At 43.7% G+C, this 18,728-nt stretch overlaps 2 protein-coding genes across 3 annotated transcripts in view; one reads left to right on the forward strand and one right to left on the reverse strand.

The window, feature by feature from the left end:
* EFCAB5 (EF-hand calcium binding domain 5) overlaps nt 1-7,511 on the reverse strand; it is a 34,582-nt gene extending 27,071 nt beyond the window's left edge. The window contains exons 1-3 of one of the 2 annotated variants that reach the window (XM_077188833.1): nt 7,477-7,511; nt 4,536-4,835; nt 971-1,546 (exon numbers count right to left, since the gene is read on the reverse strand). In XM_077188833.1, the coding sequence (XP_077044948.1) occupies nt 971-1,536 (566 nt within the window). In that variant the 5' untranslated portion in view covers nt 1,537-1,546; nt 4,536-4,835; nt 7,477-7,511. Of the gene's footprint in view, nt 1-970; nt 1,547-4,535; nt 4,836-7,476 lie in introns of those variants that run through there. The other variant, XM_077188834.1, reaches the window with a different exon arrangement.
* An 814-nt stretch (nt 7,512-8,325) lies between these two features.
* The window catches only part of SSH2 (slingshot protein phosphatase 2), a 90,553-nt gene continuing 80,150 nt past the window's right edge, over nt 8,326-18,728 (forward strand). Inside the window, exon 1 of the mRNA XM_077188832.1 lies at nt 8,326-8,534. Within this exon, the coding sequence (XP_077044947.1) occupies nt 8,472-8,534 (63 nt within the window). The 5' untranslated portion in view covers nt 8,326-8,471. The remainder of the gene's footprint in view (nt 8,535-18,728) is intronic.

Consider the following 18,728-nt stretch of genomic DNA (forward strand, 5'->3'; position numbering starts at 1 on the left):
CATTATAATACTGGGAACTTCAATTATCTTCATTTAGGGTTTATGCATAAGACATGTCAACATTTGACTTCCCTAATTCCTGACACTGAAACCAATTTTCAAGGTGTATGCACTATTTATGCAAATAGAGTCATTCAAACAGAAGTCATTATTCTACAAACACAGATACAGAATAAAGTGATCTAGTAGTGAATAAGTAATTTTGACATTAATCACAATCATCTCTGGATCTTCTATGAACTGAAAAGTTCACATCTATATTTTCCTGAACAGAGCAATGAAAATAAATTATTGTTCATCGAATGCTCTCACATTTTAGCATTTTGTAAGGTGCCATGAAACCCCATTCCAACACTCATTAAGTATTATACTAAAGCAAACAGCCCAGAAATAAGCAACAGAACAAAATACAAAACAGTTTCTACTTTAAAAGGAAAAACAGAATATAAAAGGAAAGCCTAAATAAAAATCAATCTTGGGTGAAGGAGTTTCTACAATGTGCCAGGACAATGTTGTTGGCTTAGTCAAGAGAAATCATCCTGAAGGAGGAAAAAAAGGTTATGTTTCTATTAAATTTGGAAGACTAGAGAAGAAACTATCTGAAGAGTCTCCAGACCTTTGATATTAACACCTGTCCCAAAGAGCTGCTGTCACTAAGCTAGACCATCTTGGAAGCAGTTTGCATTGCTCATGTGTTAAGAGAGAGTCTAAGGAGGAATACATCCTTGTGAAGTGCAGAATATTTCCTTAAACAGGAATAACTAGTGTTTCATTCTGTGTGCCATGTTCTGGCATTAGTCCTGCTTCTCAAGTTTTTATGAGACAAATAAATTCCTGGCACTGCACTCCACAAGGTGTGTTTAGCTCAAGATTGTGCCAGCCAGGCTGCAGGGACACCATTCCTTTTGTAAAACAGAGACCAAGACACCAGCTCTGGCCTTGTGACCAGCCACCCTGTCAGTGCTCTCACCTCTGGGATGTTGTACCTTGCCTCAAAGACTTGAGCTCCTCCGAGACCACCTCCATTTCTCTCAGGTATGGGCCTGGTTTTGTAGGAACACTGTACTGAGGGTTATGCCTCATCAGGTATTCTGCAAGATAATTAATGGGCTTAAATCTGCCTGGTTCTTGGTCTGATACAAGCACATGGTTTCTTTCCACTGCCATTAACAAATTTTCTGTTCCTGGGATTAATGTAGGGAGGAGGTTGTCGAGCAAATAGAGGCGAGTATCGAGTGTCTTCTCCTCCTCATTGTACCACTCTCTGGCCAGGTAGGCCCCAGGTTCTCTCCTCCTCACCTTTGCTTCTTCTGCCTTTTGTGCTTGAACCAACCTCATCTTTGTCTCCTGCAGACTCAGACACCTTTGCTGTACCTTTTCATGAAAACACTCTTTCCAGGAAGTGTAATTATGAGGATGTGGCAGTTCATGACCCCCCTGACTGCCTTCCATCTCTGTTGCAGTCCCATCCTTATGTCCAAGTTCAGGATCTGGTAGATCTGCAGATTGGGCTGATTCTTCTGGCTGAGCAGCCATACCTCAATCACTGTGACACAGGAAAAAAGGAGCTGTTATGTAATGCCAAAAGATGCAGCAGTGCCCTAACAGGTGACACAGGAATAGAGTCTATTGTTAGGCATTAACTAATATTTTTTCTATGTTCCTTTTTTATTCTGTTACTGCTGCTTTGTACTCTTAAATAAATACAGACCCTTTACTTCAAAGATCAGTAAATGATTTATAAAGATTAATTATGTATCACAACAGCCCTTGGAGACAGAGCAACGAAATTAATGTGTTCCTTTCTTAGGGCAGAAGAAACTGAGACACAAAAGGGAAATGATTAATTCCAGGTCACTTAGAGACTCAGAAACCAAGCAGTGAACAGTGCTTGGAACTTGTCCCCCCAGTTCCAACCAGTGGAATCCTCTTACCCCCAGCACATAATTTCTGTTTAGGTCCATTCCCTGCCTCCAGGAAATCCAGTGGATATGAGACAAAGGAAGCAAGTAATGGAAAATTCCAGATACCCAGGAGCAAGATTCCTCTACATGCTTCCTCTGCTTCAGCTTTTCTGAGGTTGTGAAGAACATGAGGAAGCTTGTCCCACAAACTGTTTCACTTCAACTGTGGCAACTTTTTTTGCTCTGGACATTTTGTTAAGGTAACAAGGACACAGGTGCATGGGTCAGCAGAGTTACTACAGAAAGGAGAAACCTACACTATGAATTCTGCGATTAAGTTGATCATGAGCATTTTATGTTGTAGATCACTCTGTAAAATAATAATCCCTTTACAATTTCAAGAACTTCACTGCTTAAAATAGTCATTCTGTGTAATATCAGGAAGAAACTGAGCTGCTCACAAGGCACAATTTGAAAAACGTCCCTATATATCTCCATGAATAACTGTCTGCATCTGGAATGGGATTAACACACACAGAATGGAGCAGAAGACTGGCTACTACTTGATTCAAAGCATGAAAAATCAGCAGCATGCTGAAAATTCCCCAGCTCAGTGTTAAACAGCAGCAAGGGAAGGGTGATATTAAAAAATAATCTAAAACCATTCCAAATTAGAGATGAAACTCTACTCTGAACTTGTTGCCACTCTACCCTCTTCAAGTTTTTAAATAAAAAGTGCTTTTCACTGAGGCCTTTCAGTATCCATAGCAATAGCACTGCTTTTGATATGCACTGCTCTTCCTGTTTAAGCATTTGTAGCTGTTCTGAAGCAGTTCAGCTTTCCAGGAAATGCATAAATGTGATCTACAGCCCTCCTGGCATACAAATTTAATTATGAATATGTTGACCTTCTGGTTCATTAACACTGTTGGAGTACAAATACTGCCTGGATGGGTGGGATGCATCACAGCATTAAATTTCTAGGTTTGTTTTCTCAATGGGCTTGTTGGCATCTTCTAGTAAATTTTTTTCCAAAGGCACATTCCTGCTGGGAATGGGATGGCTCAAGCTGCCTACCTGACCCACAGAGAAGGTTTTAGGTTGGTTGTTGGTTTTGCCACCAAAGGACATGAGCTGGAAAGGATTTACAATGGTAGAAAGGGAAACCTGTCCACCCTGTGGAATTGTTCCTTGCTCAGGTGAGTTCCTTTCAACAAGCTGTAAAACCAGAGTCCTCGGTTCAAAGCAGGGTGTTAACCAAATGTTCTGGTGACATTCCAAATCAGCTGGTTTTGTTGTGCCAAAATAAACTGTTCTTGTATTTTCAAATACTTATGTTATTTCTTAAACATCCTTTATGAAACCCTCTGCAGTTTCTGTGCAATGTTAAAGTGACAACTGCACTCTGCTTTATGAGGTGGCTGATTCTGAAAGATGATGAATATGTTTTCTACACTGCTCTCAACCTTTTGTTAGGATGGTTTTGAGGATTAGTAAATATTTATAAAGGATCTCCATGTCTCTGACCAAAACAAACCATGAAACAAGCAGTGTGACTGTTCTGTCTCCATTCCACGGCATCCACGTAACTCCAGGAATGGAAGCAGAGCATGGAGAACTGTGCCCAGTGCTTTAATGCAGTACAGATGGAGACTAAGAGGGTATGGAAGAACAAACAAACAAAAAAAAAAAAAACAACAAAGGAATGCTACAATCAGGTCATGAAACTTGGGATGTGTGGAGGATTACAGAGACACACAGTGGACAAGAGTCCATTGGCTCATAACCTTCAGTGATTTTCATTAGTTGAGAATTTGGCCCATAAGGAAGAATTTCTCCACTGGAAGGATGGTCAGGCATTGGAAGGGATGGAGCCACCATCCCTGGAAGTGCTCAGGAACACCTGGACGTGGCACTCAGTGCCATGGTCACATTGGCAACGCGGTGTTCGGTCAAATGTTGGATTCAATGATCTTGGAGGTCTTTTCCAAACTTAATCATTCTACAAGTCTATGATTTTTACAATAATATTGAGAGCTCTCAGGGCCTGTGGCATTCCCAAATGGAGCCCAAATGACAGTGAGCATGGAGCACAGAGGCAAGCTCTAGAAACACCCAGGACATTTGAAGTGTGATATAAAGTTTCCTGTAAGCCTTTGTTCAAGCTGAAGGCAAGATAAGCTTTCCATTATTTAGTAGGATGCCACTTCCCTGGCTCCTTTCCTGTAAGAAAAATATTCTTGCTGGAATCCCTGCAGGTACAAAAAGATTATCTCAGTGTTTCCTCTAGAAAACCCAAATGTGCTCAGAAACAATATTCCTATGGTTTCATTGTTATTCTGTCAGAGAATTTCGATGGGTGGGATAAAGCCAGGAACGACTACAGTTTGTTTAGGTAAATATTTTCTAGATGTTTGAGTTATAAAAGTCCTTTCAAAAAAAAAGTTCAATCTCTTTGACATTCTATTGCTCAGAAATAATTTTGCCTTCCCCTCATGTGTTTCATAGAGCATATTTATCTTATCACAAAACACCCAATACCCTTTTCATTCATGATCTTTTCAATACAATTAAAATTTAAAAACATTTTCTCCTTTGCTTTCTGAAGCTTTGAAGAACTGTTTTTCTTACCTTTGGAGCAGGTATCAAAATAGATCTTATTCCTCCTGCATTCAAAGTGGCTTTGCAAATCAACAGGGATTTAATATATGCCCATCAACCATTAAAAATCTTGAAGTGAATTAGGGATTTCTCAGACCTGCTGTGGAGCTGGGCTGTGAGTTTTACTCCTCTGTGTGTTTGCAGTTGCTAAGCAATAATCCCAAAGGTTGCTATGTCTTTCCACGTTCAAAATTGCTGTAGGTTGTCTTTTGGCTTTGGCACAGCCCAACAGACTCTTCTGTACTGAACTTAGAACATTGCATCACATGACTGAAAATAAAATAAAATCGAGAAAGGACTATGAATAGCAACAGAGAACATTAAGGGCACAAATAGAGAATCTGCAGGTGCCAGTGACAGGTTGCCTTCAGATTCAAGGTTCACAACGTCCAGAACTGTCTCAAGCCCGTTACCAGCTGAAGGGAGGACTGTGTTAACCAGATGTTAGGATCTCAGACATAAAAAGAAATTAATTACAAACTCAATTTAAACATTTTCAGGCTTTCTTTCTTGTGTTGCTTTGAAGCAGCCGTGCAGGAAAGGCACACAAGCATTAACGAGGGGGGAGAGCACGGTGCCATTTTGTCAGACTGCTTTTAAACCTGAATCTAAAGGAATTTGATGAGTCCCCTTTCATAATCTCTCCTATATTCTTTGAAGAATAATATGACAGGAAAAGGAGAAGGCAAAAGACAAATACATCTACAACAGGCATTCTGCACTCATTTACACGAATGTAAATCAGGTGCCTGTTCAGCAATTCCCTTGGGCTAGGCACGACTTCCAACTGAGAAACTCATGGCAATTTCTGCCAGGAAATGAGCTTTATCTAATGCTGTTTCTTTCTTTGTATTTTATACTGGAAGTGGCAAAACCTTTGGATTGCCCACCTGCAGGAAAACTGAACTGTGACTTTATCTATGGTATTTGTCAAGGTGCAAGGTGCCCTGCCCTCTATTAGTCCCCATTTCATGGGATAGCCTGTAAGAAAGCTTGAAATAGAGGAGATCAACTTTCATGTGAAAAATGCACCATAATAAATTATCATTTCTTTGCTATTTATTTGGAGAAACGTATCAGAAGGAAATATGCACATTGCAGTGCATTTCCAAGATGTTGAAGTCTAGCATCAATTATGTTAACAAAATGAAGCAGAAAATTAGTGCTCAGGAGTAATTTAAAATGAGGCTTTAAACTGGATTGTGCACTTTTTCCTCAAAGCAGTTTGCTCATGATTAATTCCTGTTATCTCTTCTCCCAGGTGGGCTTGGTTTTGCCCCTTTGCAATTCAGAATTCTGTTGCTATTATGATTAACTTACAAAACTTTTTGAGCATGAAACATAAATTTAAAAAAAAAAAGGTGATTTTTTTTTCAATCCCCAAACAAGAATATACAACTAGAACTTAGAAGGATGGATCAAAACAGCTCTATTTTTATTTTTCTGGAAGTGGAATCCCGTGGGTTAAGCAAACCTTTAATTGTACTCTATCTGACTTGGCTGTTATCCCTTAATGTTTTTGCTAAGCAAAGTGTATCCTTTTATTATGCCACCAAATACTTGCACTGTTGACAAAATAATGGGCTGAATATGTCATCACAGATGTTTTGCTGGAATTGCCTGTTCTATCTTTTTTTTTGTTTTGTTTTGTTTCTCTCTGTAAGATACATTTTGGGAGCACTCTGTTGTCTTTTGCAGCTGATGCCAAGATTATGCAATAAAAGCCCTAACATGTAGTAATAATAAGTTGTGTTAGCCAGGGAAATGTTTGCAGTGTATTAAATAGTCAGTTTTGGAAATGTGTACAAAACCAGCTCATGTACAGCTCCACTCCTTTGAAATGTTACTCTGGGCTGAAGCAGCAGGTGCTGACCACAGTGCTGCCAGCACAGGAAAAAATAAGGCCACAAGCTTCCAGTTTGTTTTTTGTACCAACCCTGATACTGTGACCACAGCCTGCCCTCTAATTGCTCTTTTCAATCCCAATACATCTGCCTTATAGCTTCCTCCTCCACATTTAAATTCTGCTGCTAAAAAAAAAATATTGCACATGCAAATTACACCTTCCTAGAGGCTGGAGAACTGTCACAATTTGTGGTTGTTGTAGCTAATAACTGATATGTCAGACTTTTAGTGAACTGTAGATAGCAACTCCATTGTTTACCTGTGGTAAATGTTTTTTAAAAGTGTTTGCTGTTCAAATACCTGGAAGACCTAGAGGGCATATGAAAATTATACAAAAGTCTACTTTGGAACCTGGTTTAAATAATAATTTCTTGATAGTAATCCCTGCATGACTTGGTCAAAGTCCAGAATGAAACACCAGTCTCAGGTTTACAATATTCTGGGTACTTTAGTCTTCCATCAATCCTCTCTATCAATGCAGACATACCTGAACATGAGCTGTGGGCCTGAAAGCAGCCCTATATTTGAATATTCACGACCCTGGCTTGTTGTGCAGCCCACTCTAAACTCCGTTTAGTCCAATTTAGGGAGCCTGTCCTCCATCCCTTATCCTCCATCCTCACCCGTCCACCAGGAGGCAAAATGCTCCATTAGCAAGCCTGACTTCTCCACTGCAGCCCAGCCCAGCTACAGGAGCCTCCCTGATCATTATTTTAACTGGGGAATAACCTAAAGAGAGACCATGTGGCTTCTCCCGTTCTTAAATTTACAGGCAAAAAGTGCTGTCAGTCTGAGGAACAGATTGAAGCAGCATCAGCCGTGAATGGAATAAGGGATAATAAATGGAATCTATGTGTTGATACGCAGTTCTGACAGTTTGCTCTGTTTAAAGTTTAGAACAGTTTCTGGTTATCATATGTAGTGTTATCATTCGATGCCCAAGAGACAATTCTTGATCCCAGTCACCTCCTTCCCATGAATTTTGTAGATTCTTGATCCAAATTACCTCCTTCTGATGAATTCGGTGGCACCAGGCTGAAACTGCAAAGCAAATGAAGTTTAATAGCACTTGACCCTTTGTTTCAGACCCCCAAACGCCCAACAGTTCTGCATCAGTGAATGTTTGAATGTTTAAGATGTAATCACTAGACTCGGTTTGTGGTGTTTGGGCGTGTTCATTGATGTATGAAGAGGTGTTATATGCTGCTTTCACTATGGAGTTACTATTGCTGCCTAATCCAACGAAAAGCTCCGTTATGTTACCATTAATGCCAACTTTCACCAGGGGTTGCCATACCCACCATCACGGCTCCCGGTGGGATGGGATTCCACAAACCATCACCAGGCAGGAGGCACACTGAGGGCGCCCTGCTGACATAAATTAATAAAAGCCACCTATGAGGCTGAGGGATCCGGGGTGCGATGCCGAAACCCCTTCAGCAGGCGGGGGAAGAGTGACGGGGCACCCCAGCTCCCTCAGGAACGGGATGGGGATGCCGGGGCTCCCCTGCCCATCGCAGCCCCCTCAGGGATTGGGGTGAGGCTGTCGAGCCCCTCCAGCCCATCGCAGCCCTGTAACGGGCCGGGGTGAGGATGTCGAGCCCCTCCAGCCCATCGCAGCCCTGTCACGGACCGGGGTGAGGATGTCGAGCCCCTCCAGACTACCGCAGCCCCCTCAGGGACCGGGGCTGGGAGCGCCGCGACCCCTCAGGAGCCGCCGGCGCCGCGGGGGTTAACGCGGCACGGCCGCCAGGGGGCGGCGCCGCGCGCGCGCTGACAGCCGGCGCGTGCGCGCTGGCGCCTCATTGTGCCCGGCCGGCCCGGCCCCGCCGCGCCTCAGTCGGCGAGAGGCCGCGGGCGCGCGCGGAGCTGCTGCCGCTGCCGCCCCCTGCGGCCGTCGCCGCCTCGCCACCTCCGCTCCGCTTCGCTCCCTTCCCCTGTCCCCGCCATGGAGTGAGGCCCCCGCCGGACGGCCGGACGGGGGGGCCCCGCCGCGCCTCGATGGCTCTGGTCACGGTGCAGCGCTCGCCTACCCCCAGCGCCACCTCCAGCCCCTGCGCCTCGGTGAGTCCCGGCGGGCACTGAGGGCAGCGCGGCGCTCGGCGGCCGTTGGGGTCCGGCGCGCGGCGCTGCGCATGCGCCGCACCCCCTCCGCCTCACCCCCCGGTGCCGCCGGTGTCCGGGCCCCGGGCCGGGGGCGATGCGGGCCCGCGGTGCCCGGGAACGGGGCTCACACACCCCCGGGCTGTGGCCTGCTGACAGCCGAGGGGACGGGCGGGGGTCCCGGTGCCCCTCAGCAGGCCTGGGCTGGGGCATGGCAGCTCCCTGCCGGCCCTCGTGGTATCGCAGGGTCCCGCTCATGCCCAGCCCCTCTGTGATGGATGCGGCGGTGCGGGTTTATTCTGTGCGCCCGGTTTATTCTGTGTTCATTGTATGCGGTGGGAGAAGCGGGAAGCGTGTGTGGAAGCGACCTGACATGGTTGGGGCTCCGGCCGCGCTCAGCTGATCTCATCTGACAGCACCCTCTGGGTATCCCCAGTGCCCGGCTCTGCCTTTGCGGGTTTTCTGCCCCTTTTTTTAGAACGGTGCATGTAATCTCCATAGGGCTGTGTCAAGCCCAGGAGAGGCACAGAAGGGCCAGATTCCAAATCCCTGAGTGAGATGTGCAGCAGGACAGATGTTCCCACATCCCTGCCCTGGGTTGGGCAGGCAGCTTTGAAGGCTTCTGCCTTTCCATGCTCTTTAAGCTTGGGACAGGCTGTTGCTTTGTTTGTTGTTTGTATTTCTCTATTATAAACCCCTGCATGTTAACCCTTTAAGCTGCTACCTACCCCCCATGTGCTGTTTCTGATGCAGTCAAGGATGAGAATGAAAATAGCTTTGCTTTCGCTTCTGTACGCTTAGTTCTAAGTTAGCATTTATCCTTAAAAAACCTCATGCATTATCACACTGCTGTTATGCCTGATTTGCAAATGTTTGGAGGAAGAGAATAGTTGAAATCCCAGTGGCTTCCATCCTCAGTGGGGGGGAATGAAAAAGCCAACTACTCTGAAAATATTTCTTGTTGTGTTAGGTAACCTCTTCTGAAACTAGATCAGCTGCTTGACAGGTCCTGCCTGCCTCAATGGCATTTTAGCTGTCAGAACACTTAGCTCTTTTTTTTCCCCCTCTTTCGTTCCCATGTCTCTCCTAAGGTATGTTTACTTAGCAACACAGATTAATTTCACTTATACTTACCTGCTATAAATATTAATGTGCTGCATTACTTCAGAGATTTCTTCCCCCTCTGACTTCTTTATCCTTTCCACTATTCCTTTTCCCATACATTTATAGCATTGAATGCATCTAGTGAGGATAGATAGGTCTCTCTTGGCATCTTCCTTCTTTCTCCCATTTGGATGCATCTTCCTTCTTTCTCCCACTTGGCTGCATAGACCCTCTCTTTGTTAAATATTTTATATATATATGAACAATTAGTTGTATTCTCTAAAGCTTTTCCATCTGCAACAGCCAGGCTGTTTCCCAACCAATTAAATTAAATTGAAATCGTGCTGATATTTGGATACTACTTAGTTGTTAAATATAAAAACAACTCCCTGTGGAGCCTGATAAATCCAGAGGATGCAGCCTTGGGTGTATGTGTCTATATTCTCTTTGTCCCATGACATGCTATGGAGGTGTGTTCTGTACCAGAAATAAGTGTGTGGCATATTCCTGGCCTGGTTTTGGGCTTTGTAATTACTTCTGCTTTCTCAGACTCCTCTTGCAGTGTAAAGTGAACTTGATTTTCATCACAATCTTAACTGCTATTGTTTGAACACTTCTGCATTTCCTGTTGCAGCTTCCTAACCACACTTGAGGGCTGGGCTGCCCTTTTAGCCTCTTAGATATCTGGGGTGGGTTGTTTCTCCCGCCTTCTGTTAGAGCTTTGTGCTCCTCCTTTGCCACAAACTTCTTGTTTCTTAATCAGAACTTTATCATTTCAGATGATTCCCCTTCCTCAGCTGCTGAGGGTTTGTGAGCAGGGCAGACACATTTTTAGTCCTTAGGAAGGTTTTGGTCCTAAGCCTGCCACACTTGCCATTCTCCTGGATCCCTGTCAACTGCAGCAGCAGGACTTGATTCTTTCAGCTTTCAGTGAAATTGTTTCCACCAATCTGTATAAACTGATGGTAGCTTCCTTTGGCTGTCTCCAGGTTCCCTCTTCAAATGAAAGCTCATCTTGCTCAATAATTTTATCAGTAGGGTGGGGGGTCTGTCCTTGCTGTTTCTGAGCAAAGATTATCTGGTGACTGCTGGAACTTAGCTGCTTCAACTTGTGGGCAAGGGAGAGGCATGTGAGTGTGCAAGCATATGGCTATGTCTAATTCTGTTTCCAGGTCACTAAGAATTTTGAGGACAGAAAAGGATTCTCTTTTTAAATTGCTTGATGTCTTTTTGCTTCAGAGATAAACTTCTCAGGCAAGGAGAAAGGGTGAAATTGGTGTCCTCAAACTGGATTTCTTGCATTAAGTGTGCCCTATAAACTGTTATAATTGGCTCTTACAGATTCAGGGGAATAGCTGATCTGAATCACTCCAAAATTGGACGGCTTTTATTTATAGGTTTTTATCTTGTTCTCATTGCCACGGAGCATCTCATGAGCATTCATTTCAGGGCAGTTCATGCATAGTGTTGATTATACATTTACAGCCCTCTGGTTGCTTGATGACTTGTAAAATTCCTTTAATTGTCTGTCCAGACTTTTGCTGTTTGTTTTGGCCTTTGGTTATGCAGTCACTCTTGAGAAATAAGACTGCAATCTTCAATCCTCCTTACAGCAGAGCAGTTGTCTTCTGATGTCCATGCTAGCAAAAAGTGGTGGCAGACAGGGCCATGCTACAGTAAAGTACAAAGATGCCATGAGGTCCTTGCTGCTAATGCTGATGTATTGTTCAATGCAGTTCTTGGCTGATAATTACCTGTATTGAAAATAATCTGTTGATTCTTGCCTGATAAAGTATTTGTGATGCACAGTTACCAAAAAATTGTATCTGTAATTTCTGGGAAATGCTATTTTCCTTTGTTTATTATATCTCTTTCCTGAGAAGTGAAGAAGCTGGGCAGGCAATCTGGCCCTGGCTGCTCTCACAGTTCACTTGTCTTCCCTACCCTGAGGGACACAATATGCTTTTATTGGAAGGGACCGACTGACCCAAAAAGAGAGGATACACTGGGTATATATTGTTCTAAAATGCACAGTTTGGGAAAAAAATATGCTAAAGCAAATTAAAACCTAAACCATTGGACTTGCCCTCCTTAATCCCAGGAGGACAGCTTGAGCAGGAACTACAGTCCTGGAAATGTGTTTGGGAGTGTCTGTCATGTTGTGCTTGGAAGCTCCTTGCTGGTAGAATGTACAGGAAATATTTTCCCCACTTCTCTATGGGGAAGCTAAATACAACATTTCTCTACCCCTGGTCCTGTAATTGCTGATAAACAATGTGGTAATTGTGAGTTTACTTAATCACTGATAAGTCCAGTCTATCTCACATAGATCTGGAGGAACTAAAATGTAGCTGGGCCATCAGAAGCTTCTTATGAAATATTTAGTAAAGTTAGGAATGCCTAATATTTAAAGATGCTCTAATCAGTAAAGATTATCTATTGTCTCTTGGTTTTCTCCAGCTGATGCCTTTCAGGCATAGCCAGAGCTCTAAAAACTGAAGGTTTTGGAGGCAGTGACCCAGAAGAATGAGCTGATTCCTGCTTTAGGCAAACCTTGTAGTGCCCCACAGGTACCTGTTTCCTCTGGTGCCAGCTGTCACCATTTGGGAGATAAAACTGTTTCAGTGAGGTGATCTGTAACTTCCCATCTTTTAAATTTCTACTGAAAGCCCTGTGAGGGAACCAGGAGGCCTCCTCCTCTTGCTGGGTGTGATGCTGCTGCTGTTGTTAAAAGATGATTTCTCTCCAGCTGGACAAGACCAGGCTGTTGGAGCACAGATAATTTTTGTGTGTGTAAATGCATTCATGTGTGATGAGACTCTGCTGTTCCTAAAGCAGTTTGATGGTTAAACTGTGACAGAAGACCTGTCCTCTAAAGTATCTGCTCTGCTGCCTCTTATATACACCCTGAGCAGGTTTCCTCTAGGATCTGCATGAAATGCAACGTCCCCTTAGAGGTGAGAACAGTATTGGCAGCTGAGAAGGAGGATGACAGTGGGATTGGAGCCTCACTGAGAACCACAGAGAAACACTCTTAAAACTTGCAGAGTGCATGAAAAAAAATCTTCATTTTAAAAAAGAGAACTAACTCCTTTTGTAGCATATCTCAATGATAGCTTGATTTCAGTTTTCACCTCTTGACTTCCAGTGGCACATAAATTCTTGTGTTTTGAAAAGGAGCTTGTAATTTGAAAATGCAAATAGCTTATGATGCTGTAATGAGTCATTATCTGACCAGTATTGATTCTTGCTGTTTAAGAAATAAAAATAAGTTGAAAAGGGCAGGGTACAGTAGGATCTACAGTCATTCTGGGAGCCAATGACATGTTTATTTAAGTGGAAAATGCTATTTTGAGCGGAGACTGCCATCCACAAAGCAGTCTGCTGGAAATATTTTAGTGTAAGAGAGCTGCCTTTATGCAGGGGTAATGCCTGAGGATTTCCAGTTACTGGAAAAAATCCTGAAAGATCTAAAGCTGCAACTCTTCTGTCTTGGGAAATGAAAAAAAAAGGAAATAGCCTTTGGGCAGCTTAGCTCAGTGAAGCTGCTCCCTGATCACAGCCTGCAGCTCAGGGTTTCATTCTTCAGTCACAACAAGCCACATCCTCCCAGGGCCAGCTGAAGCAAGGGGGCTCTTTGCAGGCTTTGCAGTCCTCACGTCTGACTCTTGCTGATGCCATTAGCAAGGAGTACAAATGGAGCTGCTGCTTTGTGAGCAGTGCTGCCTTCATATGAGCTGGCCCTGCCACTTAAGAGCACTTAGGCTGGTCAGCTGCCTGCTCCAGGTGTTCCAGCTGTTTAGTTCAGTCTGAATTAAAGATTCCTCCACTCTGTGCCATTGATTTGCCTGAGTGTCCTTTTAATTTGATTATTAGGTAGTGACAATGAAGCTCATATCTTTTGCATAAAAGGGGAACCTTGGAAGCCGGAGAAGAAAGAGGTGATACTTATTGGAAGTAGTCAGTGATTTAAACAAGGCACACACTGTTTCCTACCTTTTGGCTGGAAGCTGTTCCTCTGGAGTGCTCTGTTTAAAGGGGTAAAAAATTATGAGGGCTAAAAACCATTTTTGCATTTCTGAGCTGGGCCATATAAAATTACTGTCAACCCAACCATCTGCAAAATGTCTTATCACAATACTGCAATACTGCACTGTGTGTGCTCGTGTGTTTTAGTCAGCATTTGGGGAGGCTTCTGTATATAGGGGTTTGAATGTGGTAATAGCTTTTTGCCCAAATAGAATTCCTCTGAATATGCATCTTATCAGCGTTGCTCATTGCAGGCTGCTCTGCTCCGTCGCTGTGAGATGAGTCACACCGTTTAACAGCTTGTTGCTTCCATGGTGAGACGCGCCCTTGCCGTGCATGCCAGTGCTCATGGAGCTCCTGGCAAATGCCCTGTGACGTGAACTCCCCATGGCCCCGCGCAGTGGAACGCCCCTGGCACTCGCTGAAACGCCTTGTGCTGCTGTTGGGTGCGCTGCTCCTCCTCCTCTTCCTCCCAGGAGACTCCTAAACTGAGGCTTCGTGGAAATAATGAAGTTATTGCAATGGTGGGGGCTGTTTCAGGGTGAAATTACTGGGGAACTTAAGGGCACAGTGTAAACTTCTTGTGTTGAAGTAATCAAAGACATTAGAGTATTTCATCTGGGCTGTTTTGAAAGAAGTGTTTTATCAGGGATCACACTGTCCCTGTACTGAGCTCATAGCAGAGCTCAAGAGGTGGCTTTGAGGCTTGAGCTTTCCACTGCTCTGCCAATGGAGAAGCACAGGAGATCTTGGAGAAGTAAATTCCAGAGATGTTGTCTCAGGAGTTGGACTGCAACTTGTAACTGAATTAAATATCAGAAAAGTGAATTTTAATGTGGAAAGCCAGTCCTGTCCAGGGAGCTGTGGCTGTTCTATTCTCATTGGCTGCTACCATGTCCCTTCTGTTTTGATGTACAGAACTATCATATTTAAAATTGCAGCAAGAACTTTTAAGACTCGTTCAACTGGCTTGGTTTAGCTTCAACAGCTGACATCTGAGAATTGTGTACATTAGGATTCTTCAGAAAAAACCCTGAAACAAAACATGTCATGCTTTTCATCTTTTCATTTTACAGGATGATGAGAGGGAGGGATAGGGCATGTGCCTTGCATGTGTAAAGTGCTTTGCTTTCCAAAGGAGAGCTGGCTGGTAGTTAGAGGTAGTCTGACTCTTCTGAGTGGTGCAGGACCAACCCTTTCACTCAGTCCATCTAAAAATGGAGTTTTCCACAGGTCCCTGAAGCTCCTGAATGGACTGCAGAGAGTCAGCTGATGTCTGTGAGCTTCTTCTATAGTAGCAGGTATCCTTTGGAGCCTGCTGTTCCATGTAGTTCTGAGTCCTGGAGCATCTTCAGTAGGAAACAGGGTGTCACACTGGAAATTTAGCTCATGAGTTGCTGTGGGGCAGGCAGGGAAGTGACTCAGCTCTCTGACCTACAGACAGGAGCTAAACCTAGGTACAAGAGGAAGTGCTAGGTGATGAGATAAAGGTGTTTCTGGAATAAGGATTGATTCTTTTTTTGTTCTTCTTTGTTTCTGTTGTCATTCTTTTTTGTTTTCCTTTCCGAAGTCCTCCTCAACAGTTTTAAATAGTTTAAAGACAAACAGCTCTGGGCATGTTCTTCAGAGATGCTGTAACCACTGCATTTAAATACAGTGCTTTGAGATGTGGTAGGAAACAGCTAGGTGATGTATTGTCTTCCTGAGTGAGTGAAGTGCAAACCTTGAAATGACAGCCTCCCCTTTGCCCTTTAACATTGCAGAATGGTTAACAGCTATTTAATTCACACTTTAACCAATTTTTTTTTAATGTAACATCTAGTGAGTTTGATTACTGCGAGTTTGCTCTGGTTTTTTTTTCAGCTGAGTTTTGCTTACATGGGGGAGCAAGCTTGTGAATTGAAAAAGTGAAGTGAAACAGGACAACTTAGACCTTTTTGTTCTTTGTGGTGTTTCTTCCTCCTTGGTAGTATTTTGGTTCAGCAGCAGTTATTAGAATGTGAAAGCCTGAATTCCACCTCTTAATGAATCTTGAGACAGTGGCTACCCCTGTAGTGTGGATCGAGTTTAATATTCATGAACTTGTCAGTACAGTTGCAGATGGGAATCAAATATTAATATATTATCTCTTGCTTTTAGTGTTTGCCTGCCACTGCATCCCTCAGCACTTGGCTGTGTGGCTGCCTTGGTGCTGGGAGGGAATTGTCCTTCAGTGCAGCTTCTGCTCTGCTCCTGCATCTCAAATTAGAGATTATCAGGGAAAACCAATATGAGCAGAGCATGTTCCCCTTCCCAAAAGCTGCCCATAGTTGTAGGATACTTCAAGGCAAGGGAGGTATTACTAGTTAACATTTATAGTATGACTGGAATAGAGTTTGCACAGTCTCAGTGGGTGAAGTGAATATTTTTCACAGAGACTTTACAGATCCCTGGTTTCATCTTGTGCATCATGCTGCAAAGATAACAACTGTGCCACACGCTTCTGCAACCCACACTTCTGGTCCTTGAAGTGGAATTTTTCTCCTTTACACATAAACCAGAAACTGCTCTGGTGGGGAGGAAGCTCTGTTTAACTTAGATCTGTTCATGTTGACCATACATGGCTGAGGCAGTTATTTTGGGGCAGTTTCTATCTGCTTCTCATATGACTGAGGAAGTTCAAGCTTGACTTTGCCTTGAGGAGAAGGGAAAAGTTTGGGAACGTTTTTTTTTTAGTATTTGAGGAGAAGATGGCATGAGCCAAAATAAATTTTTAAGCTTGAGCACTTGCTCGTGTCTTGGTCCTGAATTTGAGAAGTGCCCCATTTAAAAAGTAAAGTAATAAAAAACCCAACAAAACCAAAACTAAACAGCCCCCTCCTTGCAAACAGCCCCACAAACCCCAACCCAAAATTACTCAGCTTCTTTAAAATTTAAACTTGCAAGTTTGATTTTAGGACAAGTGAGCACAGAATGCCTTGAGCTGAAGGGAGTACAAGACAGAGACAGCTTGAGGTGAGAAGCAGTCTGTGTCAGAATTTCATTTGCTTGCTGAGAATTGGGACATCCTGGACATACTCCACCCTCCTTAAACTTCACTTTGGTGGTGAGCATTCTCTGCATGTGCTGTGGGAGATGCTGAAGAACCCTGAAGGGTGAGAGATACCAGCAAGGTTTTGGTGCACATTCTCTTCTGGGGGCAGATGGGGAGTGATTTCCTGGCTGAGTGCTGATGGTTTGTCTGACGTGCAGCCTTGCTCTTTGTGGCTTGGCACAGGTTCAGTGCTCTGTGTGGTGTGGAAGCACGCTGTGTAAAACGTGAGAATTTCCTGCTGTGATAAGGAACCAACAGTTCTTCCAACAGGTGCAGTCTTTAGCTGCAGTCCTGGAGATGTAACAAAAATGTTTGCTGTCATGGGCCTTCAGGATTGTCAATCTCAAACTGAGTCTGGCCTGAACAGTTCAGAAGGCAGGGCTTTGCTTTTGCTTGCACTGCTAGGATAAGAGAATTAGGAGGGGAAGCTGTGTTCAAGAATCTCTAATCCATGATGGTGACTGTGACTGAAATGAATAATCTTATTTTAAAGGGTGCTCTAAACCACTAAAGCTTTATAAATATTAATTTTGTTCATTTGTTTCCTAATAAAAGGCTTTTATTCATGAAATCGCTGTTTATTTATTAACCTGACAAACTAATAGCAAGCTCTCTTCTTTCAGTGTATGCATGTGCCATATCACAATTCTGCTTGTCACCGTAATAAGAACTTCATTCATCTGCCTTAAAATGTCATTGATAACAACCTGGCAGTGGCCCAGCTTGGAGCAAGTTAACTACAAAAGGCTGCATTGTAAACCTTTCTGAGAGTACATGCTACATTAAATCTAAAATTAAAAAAAAAAAAGAGAGAAAGAGAAATGTGCAGGCTGGTCCCAGTGTCATACAACTGCCAAATAGCTTCAAACCTCTGGAAAAAAATGGAATTCTGTATGGAGGAATTCTGGCTGAGATGGGTTAGTTTGGAATGAAGGATGCATTCTGCTCACTTTGAAATCTTTGGGGTACACTGAATTTATAAGCCTCATCTTAAAATGAGAGGGAATGCTTTGCTGAACCACAAGCAGCTAAATGAGAGCTTGGGCATGTAAGGATCTTGTTATTTCCTTTAGTCTTGTCTTTCTGTGACCAGGATAAAAGCTGCAATCTGAAAATAGTCACATGTCTCTGGAGTTAACTGCTAGGAATACTGAGAGTTTGTCTTGGTTATAGAAACCTTCCCTGACCCCATCTGCAGCCTGGGCACCAAAGATATTTATCCTCCCTTAAGTTCACAGAGTGCAAGGAGGGTCTGTCACATGCTGAAGTTCCAATATCTGTGTCTGCCAGCTCCTCTGGAGGGACCTGAGCTGCTCCTTGCTCTGCAGTCCTGTGGATGGGGCTTCACATTCACGGAGGTTTAGGGCTTCCTGTCTTTGACTCTCCTGTTCTTAAAACTATTACAAATTAAATTAGTAGCCTGGGTGAGGGTGAACTGATCTGTCCATGCGGAGTTGGTGAACTTTATGGACAAAAGTTTCCAGGGATCTTTAAAATGGGTCATGTCCTGTGCTGCATGTGAGGGCAGTGGGGTTTGGTACAGCCCCTGACTGACCTAGGCAGTCTCACTGAACAATTTAACAGCTGAGTTGACTGTGAAGCTTTAACACATCTTCATCCAAGGTCTTCTGGGAGCACTCTAAGCATGCATTAAACACCATGGTTCTCATCCTACACCCCAGACATGGCAAAAGCTCAGGAAGTGTAGGGAAGGGCTTGCTCACAACTGGTGGGTTTAGAGTTGGGTTTCTTAACTGGAACAAGGACTGCAAGAGTCTTTAAGAACTAAAAACCCAAACCCTGCAATTTCATGCTGCTTCACTTCTGTGGTTTTTGTTTTGTCTCTTTCTTAAGTATAGTGTATGGACAGCGCCATGGGTTAGGGAACACTTGAGCTTCATCTTCAGAGACTTTTCGTATGTAGCCCTCTGCTGAAGTCAATGGGTGTG

Source organism: Agelaius phoeniceus, chromosome 20 (assembly GCF_051311805.1).
Source record: "Agelaius phoeniceus isolate bAgePho1 chromosome 20, bAgePho1.hap1, whole genome shotgun sequence".
Lineage (NCBI taxonomy): Eukaryota > Metazoa > Chordata > Aves > Passeriformes > Icteridae > Agelaius > Agelaius phoeniceus.